Source organism: Rutilus rutilus (genome assembly GCF_951802725.1).
Source record: "Rutilus rutilus genome assembly, chromosome: 12".
NCBI classification, from domain to species: domain Eukaryota; kingdom Metazoa; phylum Chordata; class Actinopteri; order Cypriniformes; family Leuciscidae; genus Rutilus; species Rutilus rutilus.
This window is the reverse complement of record NC_140217.1, coordinates 3,491,215-3,511,405: the sequence shown is the minus strand read 5'-3', so window position 1 is coordinate 3,511,405 and position 20,191 is coordinate 3,491,215. Positions and strand designations below refer to the sequence as shown.

Here is a 20,191-nt window from a genome sequence, read left to right as displayed (position 1 = left end):
GGACCCTCGGTGCGATTCCCAGCCGCATGTTATTACGGGCTGATGAAAGCAAAAAGAGATTTGACACGAGTTCCTGTAGCACTTACACCGCGGTAGACATCGCATTCGCACGGCTCTTGGTGGGCAGCACAACTTTTTGCTAGTTACGTGAGATACTGACAAATAAACATGGAGAAATGTGACGCGCGCGTCAAACAAGTCAAGAGAGAGATGGCTATTAGGGGCGGAGCCAAAAGATGGCTGTCTGAATGTGGATCATCCAATCAGAACCCAGAATCTGTTTTATAATTATAGAGATTTTACAACAGCACAAGGCAAAACAAAGGGTTATTTTTAATAATAAAGACCAGGGTTATTATTATTATTACATTTTGGTTACTTGAAAATAAACGTTAGCTGGAAAAAAAAAACACATGATTATAAAATATAATTTCTTTAAAAACAAAAATTAAATAGTTTAATAATTATTATATAGTATAAGATATAATATAAATAATATATTATTTAATTAAATGGATGTATTTAAAATATAATTTATTATTCATTAAATGTCATCCAAAAATAATGTTTTATCGCCTATACCATGACCATGATGTAAAATCTACTGTGAGATGTTGGTCATTGTCCAAGTCCAACCCTGAGTGACACCACCTTTAAGACAAGACAAATTCATCACCATATCTCCGGCAGCAACAACATCTACATTCACGTCTGCAATTAAATTATTAACGTGAAAGCCCCGCTTGGACCCCGCTGTTAATGTGCCGCTGGAATATATTAAACACACAGCCATCTTTGTCAGCTTCACTACAGATCAATTGAAATGCCAAGGAAAGGAACATGCATGCAGGAAATGGAAATGTGTGTGTTGGCTGCGGAGAGAGAGAGAGAGAGAGAGAGAGAGAGAGAGAGAGAGAGAGAGAGAGAGAGAGAGTGTGTCACCTCTGAGTGGAAGAGTGTCATATTCTGGCAGTCTGAACAGCGAGAGAGTCAAGACTTAATCTGCCCATCAAGTGACAAGTTAAACTTCAGTTAGACGTTTCCTTTCTGTTTACATTCACGAAGAAACTAATTCAAAAACGTGGTATTGCTGATGAGCGGGTCTAGGCCCAATCGCACGTCCAAATTTTCGCTAATTTTGGTGGAAAATCTTGAGAATTCTTAGGAATGTAAACATGATAAAATGTGTTTTTGCCTGTTTTTTTTATTTATTTAAGGATCGTTGCAATACACCTAATACTGAGCAAAACCGACATGAAATGAAAAATTCACCCCATTTTGTAAACGCATGTGACTTTTTTTAACCTCGTGATGATCAAAATAACTCTCTCTTCCAGTGAAACGTCAGACTTTTTGGGTGCATTTTTAAGTGCAACACCCACATTTCAGGATCTAATCACAACTGACGGATTGAATCAAGTCCCCAACCAACATTTGCTTATTTTTTCAATAATCCGTTACACTCAAATTAATCGCATCTTACATAAAAGTTTGTGTTTATATAATGTAGTGAACAAAGTTGCATACTGTACAAAAACATACTGTATATGTTAAAATAACACTAAATGCATGTGTGTGTGTGTACACACACATATGTATGCAAATATGTATATATAAATATATACTGAATATATGTGTGTATATATATACACACACACTTATTGTATAATATACGTATATACACACACACTATATAAACAAACTTTTATATTAGATGCGATTAATCGCGATTAATCTTTTTGACAGCACTTGACATAATATATTATTTAATAATGAAAGAACAGTACAGTATAATGTTACTATAGAGCAAAAAAGAACATGCAATAGCCTAATGCATAAAAGCTTTACGATTCTGTGGAAATGCTTGTTTTTGGTACATATTATGTGGGTCTGTACTGTAATTTCTCCTCTGCTTTTCTCGTCACTGTTGTGTTGGCAGTCAACAAGACAACATCCCTCAAAGCCAACATCTGACTTCAGTGACGTGGAGAACTAGCGGAGGTCAGCGGAGGAGATGACCTCTCTTTCCCAACCTCTCATCCTCAGACGCTGAAGGAACGGTCTTGACAGTCAGGATAACCGGACTAAAATGACGGATGTGTACAGTAGGCACCTGTCTTTCTTCAGCGAGACGATCGGCACTGAGCGCTGACAGGTTTAACGGGGAGTCAGAGAGTAAAGAGATCAAACAGCGCCGGCTGTGACATTTAGAAGAATATCTCCAACCGTCTCATTCACATTCCTAATGAATTAAGAGTCGGCTCTTGATTTATTAGGCGAAAAGTCATATTGGCAAAAAAGTCAACTCTAGGTGTAGGTCAGGCAATTCAACGCGTGTTTGGCTTGGCTGTTTCGACGACTAGACGTGTTTTAAAAGGAATTTCACATTCGCTGAACCCTTCCAATACGGCAATTAAGACGTCGTGAAAAATCTCCCGGCCGCGTATTGAAGGAGTATCCTACGGAAGAGTGAAGAGATGGCAGCACGAGTCTCTTTATCCGACCACACCACAGAAAGTGACAAATTGGCCTAGTTTTGTCTTTAATTAATCACAGCAGCCTGACAGCAACCTGAGCCCGACTGCATCATTAGTGCAGTGCTACCGGTGTGTTTGGGGAGTTTGTGCTAGAAGACGATTCTGTTCATTAACTCGTCCGGTTCAACAGATCAGAATAAACACACTCCAATATGACATCTTATGGAGGGGTTTTTCATTCAGGTAGATCAAGCAAAAGATCTAAACTATATTTTGCTAATTATACACCTTATTTTGTAAGCCATTTTCTGTCAGTGTGCGAGACTTCTGATTCATTAGCTGCTGTAAGTGAATATTAACTAAGAAAAACAAAGTGCAGTAAAATGTAAAACTAACTAATGAATTTAAATGATATGATGAGATATAACAGTTTGCAATGGTGCCCGTCCACTTTTTCAGCGGTGTTTGTCCCGGAAGTATTTTTTCCATTAATTTCTCCCATAGGGATTCCAAAGAAGTCTTCATTAAGCTTTTGTTTTAAGCCATGAACCAAACCAACCAGCTATGAAGTGAATCATACCATCACTTTGATTTGAAGCAAAAATACAAAGGTACAAGGCTGTGTGCTTAAAGGCTTTAGTGAGGGAAAGAACTACAATCCCATGAAGCATTGCAAACAGCATAGTCGAATTAAAAACTATGGGAAACTACGCATTTAAAATGTTGATTATATATAATAACAATATATTTTAAGTTTATTGCAAAATATGCATCTATATTAAAATATTTAACTATTTTGAGGGCGTTGGGAGATTACGTCATTCGCAGTGCTTCATGTGAGTGGGCGGGGCCAACAAGATCTTTTGTCACGTGTTCCTTGTTTCAACTCTCTGATTGGTGGGATTTTCTGTACAGAATCATGGGTAATGTAGTTTACTATCAATTCCACTGTTAAACGAATAACTTGAAAACTACGTTGAAATAATGCAGGCTAACGTCTTCAAGAGAAGCGAATGCCATAGATTAACAACCTCGTAGCCCACAGTAAGGTTGTCTTTAAAGGTTTTGAAGTTATCGTTAAAAAATTATTTTCCTATGGAGAAAATGAATGAAGTTTTTACTTTCGGAAATCAGACTCTTGTGCTCTTTATCGAGAAGCACAACAAGCTCTTATAACGTTCTCATGTTCAAAATAAGGTGGATAAAAACCAAGGTAATTGGGGCTTTTACAAATACCGGTTTCGCTATCGTGTGTGAGAAGGCCTGCACTGTTTTTAGCCTAATTGTTTATGTGAACATGAGCTGTTTTCTCAGTGTGTCACGCATCGCTGCTGCATTTTTAAAAACGCATCTCAAAACCTGTCTTCTTCTCATTCAGTCAGCGCCGTGGCTCTGTGGTTGGATACTATTGTGTGACGTCTCACGTTTTTAAAATCACGAGCATGTTCTGTGTGAACGGCCCCTTACGTCCGTCACTCAGAAGTCAAATAAAATGTTGTCTAATTGGACAGATCATCCAGGCGAATAAAGAAAAGGTCATTTCCGATGTTTGAGATCACATAGTTTACCATTATATTGGTGCAAATGTTATTTTATGTGCAAAACAGCAGAGAACAGCAGATATGATGTATTTACCGGAAAAGTCAAGCCAACCAGAAACAACTTTGTCAATTAAAAGGTGGAATGCAAATTGGTAAATGTGGTTCACTGTATAAATATGTTTGTACACATATTGTGTAATAGTGACTACATTTCCCCCAATAATCAGTGGCAGCACAATAATGATCAAATAAAGCATACATTTCACACCTAATCCACATAATTTACTCTACATTTTGGTGAACCAGCACTAAAAACGTCTAGGTCTTTGTTGGGAAATAGAAAGGGATGACATTTCCGAACACTTCCAATTTATTCTGACCAAAATTACGAACAGCACATCATAATTACGATTTTCAAAATATTTTTAAGCAATACAGCAAAAATGGTAAAAATATGTGGATGTAAATCCATCTTATCGTATCTTACAAACCTTTATTTTCAAACAAAATGATATTGCTCATACAATTATTCTTGTAAAGCTCATCAGAATCTTTATATACCAAATATCAATGCATAAATGTATTCCTCACAAAATTGTATTCCTCACCTATGCTCATTTTTTGTTCTTTCACCTCTACCTCCACCTCTACCGGCAACCAACAAATGTCCTGGTTCAGTGCCAATTAAACATTCTTCTCTTCATGCTTCTGAGCAGAGATCACAGACGTTCACAGAGACTTTTCCACTCGATGCTCTTTCAGTTTCAACAGGCAGCGGAGGACCAATCACAACAATGAGACATGTCAGTGGACAAGAATAACAATGAAACGTGTCAGAGCTGATTAATAAAAGTACCGTCAGCACGCCGGTCCTCAACACCTACTTAAGGACGGCCGTAACTCACGTCCTATCAAAGGGAATGTGACTTCTTAAGAACATCATTGAGATTCTGGCCCGGTGTTGAGAGGCTGGATGGTGGGACGTTGAGTGACGGTTTGAGGGACTGAAGGACAGATGGACAGGATCCCACACATCACAGCCGGGGCGCATGATTGACATCTCCTTCTTTGTTGGCGTCATCCCATGAACAGGAAAGTTCAGGGTTCATCCCCGCCCACCTGGACAGACGTACTCAGAGAGGCGTCATGAAGCATGAATAAAGAGACGGCGAATCCATCATCTGAGGACCAGGAGATAAATCCGACCAGACTCACGTGTTCAGTAGCTTAGCTCACGATGTAATGATCAGTGTACACTGGAAAGAAGTCTCTTCTGCTCACCGAGGCTGCATTCATTTGATCAAAAATACAGTAAAAATAGTGAAATATTATTACAATTTAAAATAGCTGTTCTCTGTGTGAATTTATTGTTAAACTGTAATTTGTTCCTGTGGTCAAAACTGAATTTTCAGCATCATTACTCCAGTCTTCAGTGTCATTCCAATGGAAGGATTTCTGATTATTATCAGTGTGAAAACAGTTGTGCGGCTTCATATTTTTGTGGAAACCGTGATGCAATACCATTTGAGGTGAGTAATATAAAAAATATATAAAAAAGGATTAATACTTTGATTCAACAAGGACGCATTCAATTGATCAAAAGTGACAGTAAAGACATTTATAAATAACACAAAATATTTTTATATCAAATAAATGCTGTACTTTTGAACTTTCTATTTATCAAAGAATCCTGAAAAAAATTAACCAGCAAAAAAAACGTTTTTTTAACATTGATAATAATAAGAAGAACCATAAGTGTAAAATATGTCATCAAAATTTCAAGCTTTCAAGCTTGTAACCAAATATATTCCCAGTCTTCGGAAGTCATACGACAGCTTTGTGTGACAAACACTCAAATTTAAGCGTTCCTGGCACAATCATGAGAAGTAATGTGTCCAATTTATGAACGAATCTGACCTTTTTAATGTACAGTTGATTCAACTCACAAAATGATTAAATCACTGCGCCAATTCTCACAGCAAAATGATAACTGCACAAAGCTACTGACCCCAGAACACCTGGAGTATACAGTAGTATATTAATTGTGTGATATTTCATGATCTTTTTTAAACATGCATTACAATTGCATCAGAATTTCTCCTGTTGTAAAGAAAGTTATAAAAGTTTGGCCTTCGTTCTTTCCCGTGTGATCGTCGTCCAACAGCTGGACAGTACCTACAACAGCTGTAGTGCTTGAGACATTTTTACACAATCATTAGGAGTTTTGTAAGAAAACTCTTCTCATGCATGCATATTGTGCGCAAAGACATTTTTCAGTGTGGCAATGCTCCAATCTGATTGGTTATCCGTCATGTTCGCAAATTTCCAAACTGCTACAATGATGGCTTACGGGGATACAATTGTTGCTAGCCCAATGCATTGCAAGCACACCCTCTCATTGTGCATGTTTAATGTGCATTTTTGCATTTTACTATGGCAGTAACAAACCTTGCGTACTCAAAAGAGGCAATAAACTGCAAAGTGGCTATAGACAACAGGCATAAAGTCAGGCTAAACAAGACATTCAGTCCAAAAGTGTTGAAATCGCTGACAAAAAAAAAAGTGCATTAATGGAGGTCTTTAAAATGCTCTACCTTTGACTCTCTCATAAAAAAAAGATGGCGTGGGAAAACGGCTCCAAATAAGCAGCATTAAAATAGATGCAAGCACACAAATAGCTTCAGCACAGCTTGTGCTGACAGACCTGAAAATGAAAAAGAATGTTGCCATGTAAAATTTCCTACACGTTGTTAATATTTTATGAGCGCTCGTTTTGACACCAGGCTGTATATCCCTAATTTGTGTTGCTGGCTGGCAACACAAATGGGTTGTGAATAGAAAAGAAGAGGGGGAAAAAAGAGGTGAGGTGGGTTTACAGCAGAGGAGAGATGGGTAACGAGAGGAAAGAAGATAAGAGGCGACTGAAAGTGCTGGAAAATGGACTGCGCAGGCACGACGGGGGAGGTTTCGTTCTCGGTGTGCGACACAAAACATCTGAAATGGCCCATTTAACTGCTCCGTATATTGTGTCGCTCTCGACGGCTTCATTTTCATACTCCGTGATGGTGGAAGACGGATGGAGCACATGAACGAGAACATTGAAACCGCTGTGTGATAACTACATCAGCGAAATGAATTATTAATGATTTGCTGAGGAAAACAAAAACTATTAAAATGAGAACTTTAGGAACTTTTTTTCTGGTAATTTCTGTTTATTCGTTTTCGTTAAATGCGATTAAATTGAAGAACGAAAATAATAAACTAAAATGAACCCTTTCTCCGCCGGCGAAGAGCCTCTGCTTTCACCTTCATGCATTCTTTTTTTTTTTTATCAACACTTGAATTGTGTAAGTTTCATAAAAAGCAACATTTTGAACAAAAAACTGAGAAAATTGTGTGTTTGTCAAAGACTTCGTCCGGACGGGATTCAGAGCGACACAGATGGAGTCGATCGAGTCCATCAACACCTCAAAGCTTCACGGTCGTTTCCTCTTCGTGTGTTCAACATTTCATTCAGTAACGATAGTTTTGATTTATATGTCGTTAAAATGTTATTTTAAATGTGCATCTGCTGAGATCGCTTGTTTCTGCTTCTTCTTCACCTTTTAATCAGGAGCTTCTCTACTCTTTCAGAAGATGTGTAATAGCGCCACCTACCGTATAACAGAGAAAACATGGAAAGCCGGAAGACGGGGAAAGAGTTAAAGTGAAAACAGAAAATATAACTGGTGCATAAGGATGATTTATAAATCACTCATAAGAACAATTCGGAAACCGTTTACATTAAGGTCTTTACCGACACACATTCAGAAAACATTCACACACGGACCAAATGAACTGAACAACAAACAAACCCCTCCAAAAGACTTGGAAGTAAATGGGAAGTTTTTGTTGATGAATCTGTCTCGCATTTACATCAGGCGAGTGAAATCACAAACGCATCAGTCATGGAGCTGAATCTGGCGGTGTTGGACGCGCTAAATGAAGCACGGCGGAGCAGAGAAGAGCAGCGTGTGTGTTAGTGCTCATCTCAGTCCGCATGACTCATGCCTGTATTGTGGGACACCAGTCAGAAACAAATAAAGAGAAAATACTCTGCACACAACTCACACAACTCCAGAAGAAGAACTCAAGCACATCTTGTACATTAAAAACTGTTTTGAAGGAATCTCTCTGAACAGAAAGGAGACTTACACATTTCACAACTGCTGATCAAAGGCTGTAGTTTCACGAAACACGAAGTCTGTCCTTAGTTGACCACTCAAATGACAAGCGCCGGATTCATCTTCCACATCCCTGACAGCACAGAGGTTTGCATGAGGACTTCAAAAGTGCTGAGTTAGCTAGAAAATGACAACGCCATTTTCCAAAAACTCCTAGGATTTAACTGAGCATGACTGCTGCTTTCCAAAGCACTTCACAGCAGGATCTGGGAGGAACTATTTCATCACATGCGTGTAAGAAAGGTGAGATGGGATTACGGGCCATAGAAGGTCGACTTCCAGCATTAAGCAACGTTAAATGTTGCAACTACGCATTGCATGCGGTTCTGCTCGAAAGCGGCTCTTGCATGTGCAGAAGGAACTTGATTCTTCCGGAGCCTGTGATGGCACTCGCGTCTGTACCGGGAAACCGGCCAAAACCGCCGCTCTCTGCTTCTCCCAAACATTTGTTTCCTTTCGGGGGGCACAAGCTCCACATGCTTCCTTAAAAAAACATTTCCGTGCCACGAGCACTGTGTCCAGGGGACTATTTTAAGATGCTGAAAGAGACACATGAGACCAAACACTTTCACAATGAACTAGTGCACTAATTGGTGAAAGTGTCCGTAGATGTATTGTCAACGATGTGTCAAAACAGAAAAAAAAAAATTCTCCATAAATATCCGCTTAATTTGAATCACTGTCTAAAAATGCAACACAAAAAAAAGTACAATTAGTGAAATGTGCATAAATGACGCAATTATTGAGAATCGTTTTATTGCAAGCTATGTGTCATGTCTGTGGGAATGACAGAGGACTGTGGGAAGTGTTATTTTAAAGACACATTTTTCGCTGGACACAATGGAGAGACTGGCAGACATAACGACAGACTGTGGCTTATTAACTGCCATATATTAGCATGTCTAATTATGAGCGATTTGCATAGCCAGACAATCCATACAGGAGGAGAGAGAGAGAGAGAGAGAGAGAGATCTCAGTGGGGAAGCACACAGGAACAATGATTTCTGGATCAGTTTATAACACCACAGTTGCAGTTCAACCTTGCAACAAAGGATGGGTCACGATGCTTTACTAGTCTTTTAACAAACCATTTAGTCATTTAGTGAGGTCAACTAGATTATATACACGTTTCGGGTTGGTAAGTTTTATTTATGTTTTTGAAAACTCTCTTCTGCTCACCAAGGCTGTATTCATTTGATCAAAAATATAGTAATATTATTACAATTTAGAAAAACTGTTTTCTATGTGAATATATTGTGAAATGTCATTTATTCCTGTGATCAAAGCTGTATTTTCAGCATCATTACTCCAGTCTTCAGTGTCACATGATCCTTCAGAAATCATTCTAACATGATGATTTGTTGCTCAAGAAACATTATTATCAATGTTGAAAACAGTTGAACCCACAATGCATTTTTTTTCAGGATTCTTTGATGAATAGAAAGTTCAGAAGGGCAGCATTTATTTGAAATATACATTTTTGTAACATTATAAATGTCATTACTGTCACTTTATAAATATTAATTTCTTTTATTTATTTTTTAATCGAACTGACCCCGAGCTTTTGAACGGCAGTGCTGATTGTTTCATAGATTTTTTAGTTATATTTAGACAGTTTCCAGCACTGTAAATCTCTCTTGACTTCAAATCATTCATTGCACACCAATCAAAATCCAATAAGAACTAATCAGAAAGGGGCCTTGGTGTAAAACTTGTGAAACCTAAGAGACTCCAAACTAATTGTAATGGCTTAAAAACAACCTTTTAACATTTAAATATCAATTTTCATGACTTTGACAACACACTTTCAGCTTAATAAAGTGCTTTTAATGTCTTTCATGAAAAATGTTACATTACTGTTTGGGCTAGAGATCCCAGATATAAACATGAATGCAATGAATTTTCTTTTGCGAACAATCTCTAATTCTGACAGCTGTTTATTTGCGTTCCAATGCTGTTGATGACAAATTGAAAGGCATTTCAAACGCTTGCAACGCCAAGGTCATGGGTTCGATTCCCAGGGAAAGCAAGAACTGATAAGATTGTAAACGTGTACCTAGAAATGCAATGTAAGTCGCTTTGGATAAAAGCGTCTGCCAAATGCATTAATGTAATGTAAATGTTAATGTATTGTGACTACAGAACTATTAAGCAGCACAACTGTTTTCAACATTGATCAGAAATAAGCAGCAAATCATCATATTAGAATGATTTCTGAAGGATCATGTGACACTGAAGACTGGAGTAATGATGCTGAAAATTCAGCTTTGATCACAGGAATAAATGACATTTTACTATATATTCACATAGAAAACAGCAGGTTTTTTATTTATTTATTCTATTTTTGGTTAAATAAATGCCGCCTTATTGAGCAGAAGAGACGTCTTTAAGAACATTTTTAAAATCAAAAAGACCCCGAACTTTTGAACAGTTGCCACAAACACAGTTATACTTGATTCTAAACATATTCAATCCCACTAAAGGCACGTGCACACACACTTTCAAGGGTTAGATGCAGCGTTTTACCTAGTTAACTATCAGATGCAAATAAAAAAGGAAATCTATGAGTGCTTGAAAGAGGTGTGTATGCGGAGAGAGAGTGAATGATGTATGAAGGAGCTGGGTGAGGGTTCAGATCCTTGCATCCTGAGAGCCCGGGGCAAAAGTGGGATAAATGTTGATTTTGTCCAAGGAACACCCGGCAACTGACAGTGGGACTAAACTGCAGCGAAAGGCAGCCATTAATCTCGGTCTAGTTTAAGTAGTGTATATTAATTTGTGTCATTTCCAGTATGTGCAGAGAGGCCTCAGTCTCTCGGTCTCTCTCTCTCTCTGACGGAGAGGGGGAAGAAATGAGATTCCCAACCGCGCATTAAAGACACACGACTCCTCCGGGGTTGGTATGGCAACGGCGCTCGAGAGAAGCACTTCACGTTCACTTTAATGCGCATTACAAATTTTCAGATTTGATTAAAGTCGTAACATATCAAGAAAGCTGGCAGTAACGGAGGGCCGAGCGTGTCTCCACCTACCAGCTTTACGACGCGCTATTGGGAAGCAGCGACACAAAGCAAACGGCCCGATAAAATCACCACAGCGTCTCGCGCGAGCGCCATCTCGTCTAATGTGATGCGAGCCGGTCATTCATATCTCAGTGAGCAGAGCCCGTTTGAGCGAAGATACCATCTATTGACAAAAGAACCGATCCGGAGGCAGTTTACCAGGCGCACTGGCTTTATTACGCTGCTGAACGCAAATCTGACATTTTCTAATGGGTTTGACTCTGCGGGCTGGCCAATAAATCATATATTAGGAACTGAAAATATTAGGTCTGCAACAATTTATTGATAAAAAACTGACAGCAGTAGACTATGAATTTGTTATTAACTCTTCTGCTCACCAAGGCTGCATTTATTTGATCAAAAATACAATAAAAACAATAAAAATTTGAAATATTATTACAATTTCAAATACCTGTTTTCTATGTTGAATATATGTTAAAATGTAATTTCTTCCTGTGATCAAAGCTGAATTTTCAGCATCATTACTCCAGTCTTCAGTGTCACATGATCCTTCAGAAATCATTCTAATATGATGATTTGCTGCTCAAGAAACATTTCTGATTATTATCAATGTTGAAACCAGTCATATTTTTGTGAAAACCGTGATACATAGGATTCTTTGATTACTAGAAAGTTCAAAAGAGCAGCATTTATTTGAAATATATATATTTTTTTGTTACATTATAAATGTTTTTACTGTCACTTTTGATCAATTTAATGCGTCCTTGATGAATAAAAATATCAATTTTTAGAATGAAGAATGAATATTGCCAAGTCCAAGTGTAATGTCTCTAATTCAGGCACAGACACTCCAACATCATCTTCAACAAGCAGCTCAATCACAGCAGCCCAAACTCGCCGTCGTGCTTAATTACCAAATAGCATCACAGTTAAATTCAAGCTATTAAGCCTCTTAATATGATTAACACATCTCAATTAGGCCACTGACAATTTGCATAATTCATAAGGTAATGTGATTGTGCTCCAGTGTATACTGAGAGAAAACGATGACAGATCTCTCCGTAGCTGCTGTTGCATGCTCGCCTAATCTCATTTCTGCAAAAGCCTGGCGGAGTCGTTCCAAAAAACGCCACGCCGGCCGCGCTGCCAGTCAGTGTGTGTGCGCCTCTATTATGTGCTGGATTAGGCTTTAGCGTTTCCGCTTGAAGGATGATGAGCCGCTCCAACAGATGTGATTCTCATATCCTGCTTGTTCGCGCTCCGCAGAGATGCTGCATCAGCATGTTTAAAAAATAAAAAAACACAGGATGAAAGACAAAGCAGCACATATTAGCACCGAGACCACCAGCCGTGTGTCAGAGAACATTGACAAAACCACGAAAAACCACATGAAACCAGATCTGTTAGTCTTCAGGATTCAAACAGCACGAATCCGCAGAAATGCTGCACACTTGTGTTAACGTGGAATCGAAGGCCTAAGGGTCAGATCTGGAAAAGCAATGCTGAATGCGAGCAATAAAATGCAACTAACCGTTGTGCATGCAAAATAAACGTTCAAAAGGAAGTCCCATGACTTTCCTTGTTGACATCAAAGCATGCGCATCCACTCAAACTAAGTTGACTGTATTACTGCCTACTACTCTATAAATAAATGCATGGTAGAAAGTGAAAAAGTGGGCATTAATTCATTCAAAATGTTTCAAAAAGGCAGTTTTCTAGTCTTCTAGTCTTCATCTTGGAAATAAATCCATTTGTTTTGCATTTTGGCAGTCAAAAAAAGAGATGGATGATCTAATATTAAATATTAAAACGTAAAAAGAGCGCATCGCATTTTAGAGATCGCAAACTGCACAATTTGGCAATTTCTACGCAAACAGAAAATTGGGTTACACTTTATTTTACAGTGTCCTATAACACGTTACATGTGGTTACTGTATTAACTGTAAATTATGCATAATTACATGCAACTAACACTAAACCAAACCCTACACGTATTTAAGCATTATTACACAGTACTAATGCATAATTACACTGTAACACGGACACCTTAAAATAAAGTGCAACCAAAAATTGTTATAGTGTACCACAGCAATAGCACAAATAGTAAGGTATTCTGAGTGTAGCCTCGGTATTAGAAAATTAAGAAAAACTGCACCAAATTCCACCAAAATGAGGTGTTTTTATATCCTCTTGAATCTATTTTGTGACATCAAGCATGTCATTGTTAACGGCGCGACACACTCTTAAAACGTGTTAAATGAACGCCTGTCTGCTGGTTTGAAACCGAGCTGCCGTAGATGATTTACTCCGTCTGTAATGAGCTATGGAAGTGTGTACCGTGTGCACTGGTGTGTTCAGCCTAAGAAGCCGTAAGGAGTCGGGCTTCCCACAGGACAGAGAGAACGGCGTGCTGAGCGCTCGCAGTAATCATATATCTGGCTCGTTTCAACACTGTCAAATATTCCTGCCCTGCCCTCTGCTCACCTCATTCTCACCCATCAAAAAACAACATTACATCACCCCAACCCCCAGGCGCTAAACCTTACACCGCTCACACACATGCCACGAGAAAACTAGCCTTTTGTTGAGGTTCGCAGAGAGAGGAGACTCTGCGAGTTAAGATCTGTGAGATCTGACAGATGTTTAGAAGATTGAGATTTACAGTCGTCATCATTTGCTTGCAGATGGTTGTAAAAAACATCATTACAGTGTTGAAACCAATAACTTTTTATTTCTGTTTTTACAAAGCATTTTACTGATTTAAAGCATGTAGAAAAAAGAAATGCATGTTAGCTAAAATAGAATTAATCAACAAATATTAGCTATTAAGAAAGCAATGTATTACTGTAACACACACTGTAAAAAAAAAAAGTTATAACCACGTGTGTTTTAATTACATTGCTTTAACTAATCAAAACTTTTCTTTTACAAGTTATATGAGATTTAACTCATTTTTTGAAGTCAGCTTAGTGTCATTTAAGTTGAAATGACTTCATTTAAGGCAGCAAAAATAAAATACACAAGGGTTTTTGAAGTTAATGAGTATTTGTACTGTACACAATGTAAAATATCAGTTTGAGACTCTAAATGACCCATTCCAATTTTTTGTGACGTGAAATGTGAAAAGCGTTTGATAAAAGCAAAGCAGAAAATTGTGTTCGCTTAGAAAAAGAAAAACCTATTCTGAACAGAATAAACAAATATCGTAAAAACAACAACAACAACAAACAAGTCGGTGAGAGCATAAACAGCCTCCATTAGGGCTTCATTTGGAGCTTTCAGAAGCTCACGACTAAAACCCCTGACAGGCGCTCAAACCCTCGCACTGCGCACCGCTATACTGTGTCTTTGTCAAAGCTGAAGGTTCAAGGTGGTGTCACTGAACAAACTCTGACATTCAGCAATTAGACGCCGTGACAACGTTCTGAAGTTCCAGGAGATCCAAGAATTCCTCTTCCATCGAGTCGAGTCTCCGTGTGTCAGAGACGCTGAGATGAAACCGAAGAGGGGAAGAAAAGAGATATATTTGCACTGCTCCTTTCAAGTGCTGGCTGGGTTATATCGTTGCGGAGAATAATGAAACGAGAGTTTGAGCGGTGGTGTCGGGTCTGTGTGAGCCAGCGGATCTGGCTGGAATTGTTCGAGAGTGTATTTTTGGAAAGCCATTTGGTGCCAGAGCCTTTCCAACATGATTCTGTGCTGCACGCCTCAAAGATCACAGACGCTCGGACAACGCACTGCCATTGTTTCATCGGCGCGTAAACAAGCGGATTGCTCCGTTTCTATCTGGAACGTTTCGTTTTGAAGCTCATCGCAAATTAAAATAAAACTGCATTTAAAGTGCATGGCATGCATTAAAAAAAACTGTCATTCTATGCCAGCAAAATAGTTAAAGTTTGCCTGTTTGATCGGAAAACAACATCGCTTGCATCACAGCGATTTGACCAAGTACCTAAAACCACCTTAAATAAATGCAATCAACATTATGTGCAAAAACAACAATACTACGAAATTTTTAAATGTATTAATATTATTAATCTGATTAATCTAAAATGAATATAACATGCAAAGATGACAGTGTAAACATACACAAAGACTCTAAATCCACCTATATGCAAACACGCGCGCGTATGCACACACACTTGAGTCTTTGCAAAGACACATTCCTCAGACAAGAAAGAAAATATGAGTGGAATGAAAGCAAGTGAAGAGCGCCTCGAAAATACGGCAGCGTCTCAAATAAAGTCTGCATGCTAGATTCCCCTCTACGCCCGCCGTTCCCTTATATCCCAGTAAAAACACAGCGGGGTCAAAAGGTCGGGTCGTGACCCAGGGCCCCCTCCCCCCCCGCAGGTGTCAATCGGCACACCGAGGGGAACTGTAAAAACACATACGATCTGCTGACAGGACTGTACGTGATCTTGAGCTTTAAAAAACTATTATAACTACTGTAAACTGTAGCAAACACAATCAGATCTTTAGTCCCTCTCATGTTATATTGAGACTTTATGTTTACAAATTAAAATTAAAAAATGTTACACATGCATTTCGAGATCTAAATAGCATTTCATGTATTCAACAGTACACTTTTCAATTAAAACAGTGATGTGGAGAAAGTAGGCATGTCTTTTAATCTAATAATCGAACTTTTTTAACTAGCTTGATAAAACAAACAAATCATGCATTTTAAGCACAAATTATGCAAATGTGCTACAGTACACAAATCGTGTTTTTAAGATAAATAAATGATCAAATGCAAAATAAAGTAAAGGTGATCCTTTTTATGAAAGCTGACATTACTACTAGTCAGGCTTCAACTACATTTATTATAATCACTATCATAATAGTATATGATGGAATCAAGAGTATGCAATTACTAATAAGTTTGAAAAGAAACAATCTTTTACTTTTTTGTTAATCGCTAATATTATGCCAAAAAACTACAAAAAGAAATTTCAATTTTACAAATCATTAGCAAATGTGCTCACAAGCAAAATTTAAGGCAATTATATTTAATTGCAATTTTAGTAAAGCAAACTATATCAAGTTGCACTAGCTTTACGGTTCTCCGTTGTGCTAAACACACACTGATTCAAACATCATTCCCGCTGATGTCAAACATAATAAACAATTCTCAAGAGTTATTTTGATTCTGCATGATTCCAAAACAAATAAAGTAAACCAGCGTACACCGCAGTTCAGCAACTTCTGTCACTTAAAGCACTGAGTGACCAAAACACAAACTCAAATTGATGGTACACCTTTAAAACCTGAGCAATGATCCGAAAAGATGTAAAAAAGGGGGTTCACAGAGGCAGCAGAAGTGGGACGAAAACTTCGCAGAACGAGCGAACCCCGGATCTAAACGCTCGGAAGCTCACGCCGAGTCAAGCTCAGGCTCCACGGTTTGGCCTTTCATATTTTCGCAGGAAAAGGGCAAAGAAGAGCAGAGCACTCTGGGATACGTCCACATCGTCCGGCGTTCCCTTTGAGCTCGAACTCTGCGTGAACCCGAAAAAAGAAAAACAAACAGAAGAAGAAACGGCGGGGAGTAAAACTCCACGCATAACTGTGTCAGTCTCCTCTCGGACGCTCGGCAGAAACCCCCCCCTGACGAGAGCCACCCACGGCTCACAGCTGGAACACAGCAGTCCCACAGATAACGCCAAAGAAATCTGCTTTATCCTTCATCTACTCCTTTTTATTACATGCACTAATGACTGTGAAACACGCCGGAACCGGTTCCACATCAAACCGCAGGGGCGATAGCGTCTCAATATCTCTCCAGCACAGACCCTTCGCAGAGATCAGAAAACACACCGACGACCGGCAGAACCTCGTTACATCCACTGTTTTAATCATTCGAGATGACGCCGGCAAATGAAGCATGCCTTCCCTCCAAAAATGCATTCATCGCTTCAGCCAAACATTTCAGCTAAACAACTTATGGCGGTTGGAAATTGAATCCTGCACTTTCCTAACCAAAACAGAGCTGGATTTTTGCACACACACACACACAGAGAAGAAGAAGACTGGTGCAGTAAAGATGATTTAGCAGCGAGAGCTCAAAGAGGCTGAACGTTTTTCTTCATTTCCTCACTGCGATCGCCACAAAACCACATTTACCCACTGAGATCCTCGCTCTGAAACATCCACATCCAATGCACAATGGAGAACAGCACAACACTTTCTCCTTCCAGCTGTTATTGAGAGGATTTACACAACTAACATGTTTCTTTCACAGTGTTGACCAGACGCTGAAATACCAATGCATTTGATCCAGCTGATGTCCAGTCGTGTGGACGAGCATGAGCTCCTGAAGGTAACATCACTTGCCTGTTTTCTCCTTGATCTCACACAGGACGTTGAAGAGCGCCGGCTTCATTCGGTGGCAGTTCAGCGCATGTTTTCTGAAACACAACACAAGGCCGCGGTGAAGCGTCTGAACGCCACAATATTTCACTCTGCTAGTAAAGACCGTGATCGTGGTGAAATTAAAAGCACATATTGACCATTAGCCAGCTCATTACAGTCTCTGTTTAGGCATAACATTAACTAAATTTCATTAGTAACTAGCATTATTTCAGGAGTTAATAATTCATGGTTTTGTATCTTTGTATGTAGCCTATACTGTAACAACTCTGAAACACTATAAAGGATATAATTATTAAACAGCATGTTTTTATTGAACAAAACACTATGATTAATTCATGTATTCATTTAGCAATGGTTATGGTTATGGGGCGATTACATTTTTAGGTAACACTTTACAATAAGGTTTCATTTGTTAACTACATTGACCTAACAATGAACATTATACTTCTAAAGCATTTATTAATATTAATGTCAACATTTACTAATACAATATCAAAATCAAAAGTTGCATCTGTTAACATTAGTTAACAGACCTGAGATTACATGAACTACCAATGAAAAATACTTCTGAAGCATTTATTAATATTAGTTCATATTAATGTCAACATTTACTAATACATTATTAAAATCAAAAATTAATTTCAAGTTCATAAAGATTAACAGATACTGCAACAAATGTATTGCTCATTGTTAGATAATAATGCATTAACTAGTGGAACCTTATTGTAATCCCCATCTTTAAACTAAAATATACAAAAAGAAGAAAATGCTAAAAACTATTTGATGAATTAAGAAGCTGCGTTTGGAACGATATTCATCCTAAAGGGACACGGAGAGAACCGGTGCTGTCTGTCAGATTTTATCTTGGCATCTCTTTCATTTCTATTGACAAAAAATGAGCACTGCGTGTCAGAAAAATGATGTCTGTCACTACACACCACATGTGTTTGGACACACTGACAACAGCAATCGTCTTATCAGTCCAGTTCTGGATGCCTGCTTGTCAATAACTCCTGATACGCATGTAAACATTTGCTAATTGCCAATTATTATAAAGATGTCAAACATATTACCTGTATTCCCTTACTATAGTAACCAAAATCCCTATTGGTTTTGTCACTACAATAGAATTGCTTTTGTTTCTCCACTTGATTAGTGAAAGAAGCTTATATGCCAACTGACATAAAAACACAAAATTAGACAATTTCATATTAATTAATTAAGAGTTTACAGTTGCAACAGTAACTGTAGCATTGCATGGTAGTTATCATAATTTGACAATATAGGTATGATTACAATTAAATTAGGTTAATTAAATATTTTTGGAAGTTTATCTTTAAAAGTGATGGTGAAGATATATCTATATATATTATTAAACAAAATATATATGTAACATGTATATAATGTTTTATATTACTAATGTGTGTGTGTGTGTGTGTGTGTGTGTGTGTGTGTGTGTGTGTGTGTGTAAATGTTTTATTGTTATACACATATTATTTTTTATTTATATATTTAAATTAATAATATATTATTTATAAAAAATTATAAATGTAGTGCATACATTTTTTTTTTTTTTTATGTCATGGGTATGCTTTTGGAATTATTTAATTAATTAAGTGAATATTTCTTAAGTGTATTTTATTTTATATTCTACTCAAGTGTCACAGGCGTCTTAAAGTTGAAAGTGAATATGAATATTCCAGATCTTTGTATGTGATGAGTGACAGCTCACCTGGCCTGCGCCTCGTCCAGACTCTGGTCAGTGATGGTCATGATCTGTTGTAAAATGTCTCCAATGTCCTGCTTTCTCCCGTCTCCGTCGTTGGCTCCGGTGTTGTCCTGGATGTGCTGAGACAGGCCGGGGTGTCCACTCATCCCCACGGCCGCATGAGCGTGCATCAGGCGCGGCTGCTCGTCCATGTCGGCCCGCTCCGGTCCTCCGGTTGCTCTCCGGTCGCTCTCCGGTCGGAGACTCCTCTAATACTCTCTTGCACTCCTCCTGAGCTCAGTCACTCACAGCCCGAGCCACTACCAGCCTTTTAACCACTAAACTCACCAGTGTGTGTGTGTGTGCGCGCGCGTGTGTGTTATTAACCAGGTCCCGCGTGAAGAACGCAGCGCTTCATACACTCGCGCGTTATTTCACTGTTTCATCCCGCTGCTTTTGTTACATTGTAGCACTCTCGGCGCTCAGAGACTCTGCGATGCTTTAGGCCCCGCCCACGACTCTTGATTGGACGCAGGGACAGTGTAGCCCCGCCCCCGGATGTCTCTCAGTGCACGTCAATCATTGGGCAGAGGAGATGAGACGCGGGAACGCGCTTCGTGCCCTCTGAGAGGCAGATATTCATGTTTGTCCGCTGCACATGTGTTTTTTGTTAATATCTCTGATAGCACACGTCTGGCCTTTTCTGTGGTAACACATTTTTGGGGGTGTGACCAGTATACAAATATAAATAATGCTGGCTATTAAAATAATTAAATTAATGTTTAATAATATAATTTAATAATTCAAACATAGGCTACTGTATAATATCCTAACATATTAATGT

The 20,191-nt window shown here is 38.5% G+C and overlaps 1 protein-coding gene across 4 annotated transcripts in view; it reads right to left on the bottom strand.

The window, feature by feature from the left end:
* Positions 1-19,845, bottom strand: part of pbx1b (pre-B-cell leukemia homeobox 1b) — a 77,664-nt gene extending 57,819 nt beyond the window's left edge. For 2 of the 4 annotated variants that reach the window (XM_084425282.1, XM_084425284.1), the window contains exons 1-2: positions 19,372-19,845; positions 17,601-17,674 (exon numbers count right to left, since the gene is read on the bottom strand). In XM_084425282.1, the coding sequence (XP_084281408.1) occupies positions 17,601-17,674; positions 19,372-19,559 (262 nt within the window). In that variant the 5' untranslated portion in view covers positions 19,560-19,845. The remainder of the gene's footprint in view (positions 1-17,600; positions 17,675-19,371) is intronic. The other 2 variants (XM_084425283.1, XM_084425281.1) reach the window with 2 other exon arrangements.
* Positions 19,846-20,191: the final 346 nt, after the last annotated feature.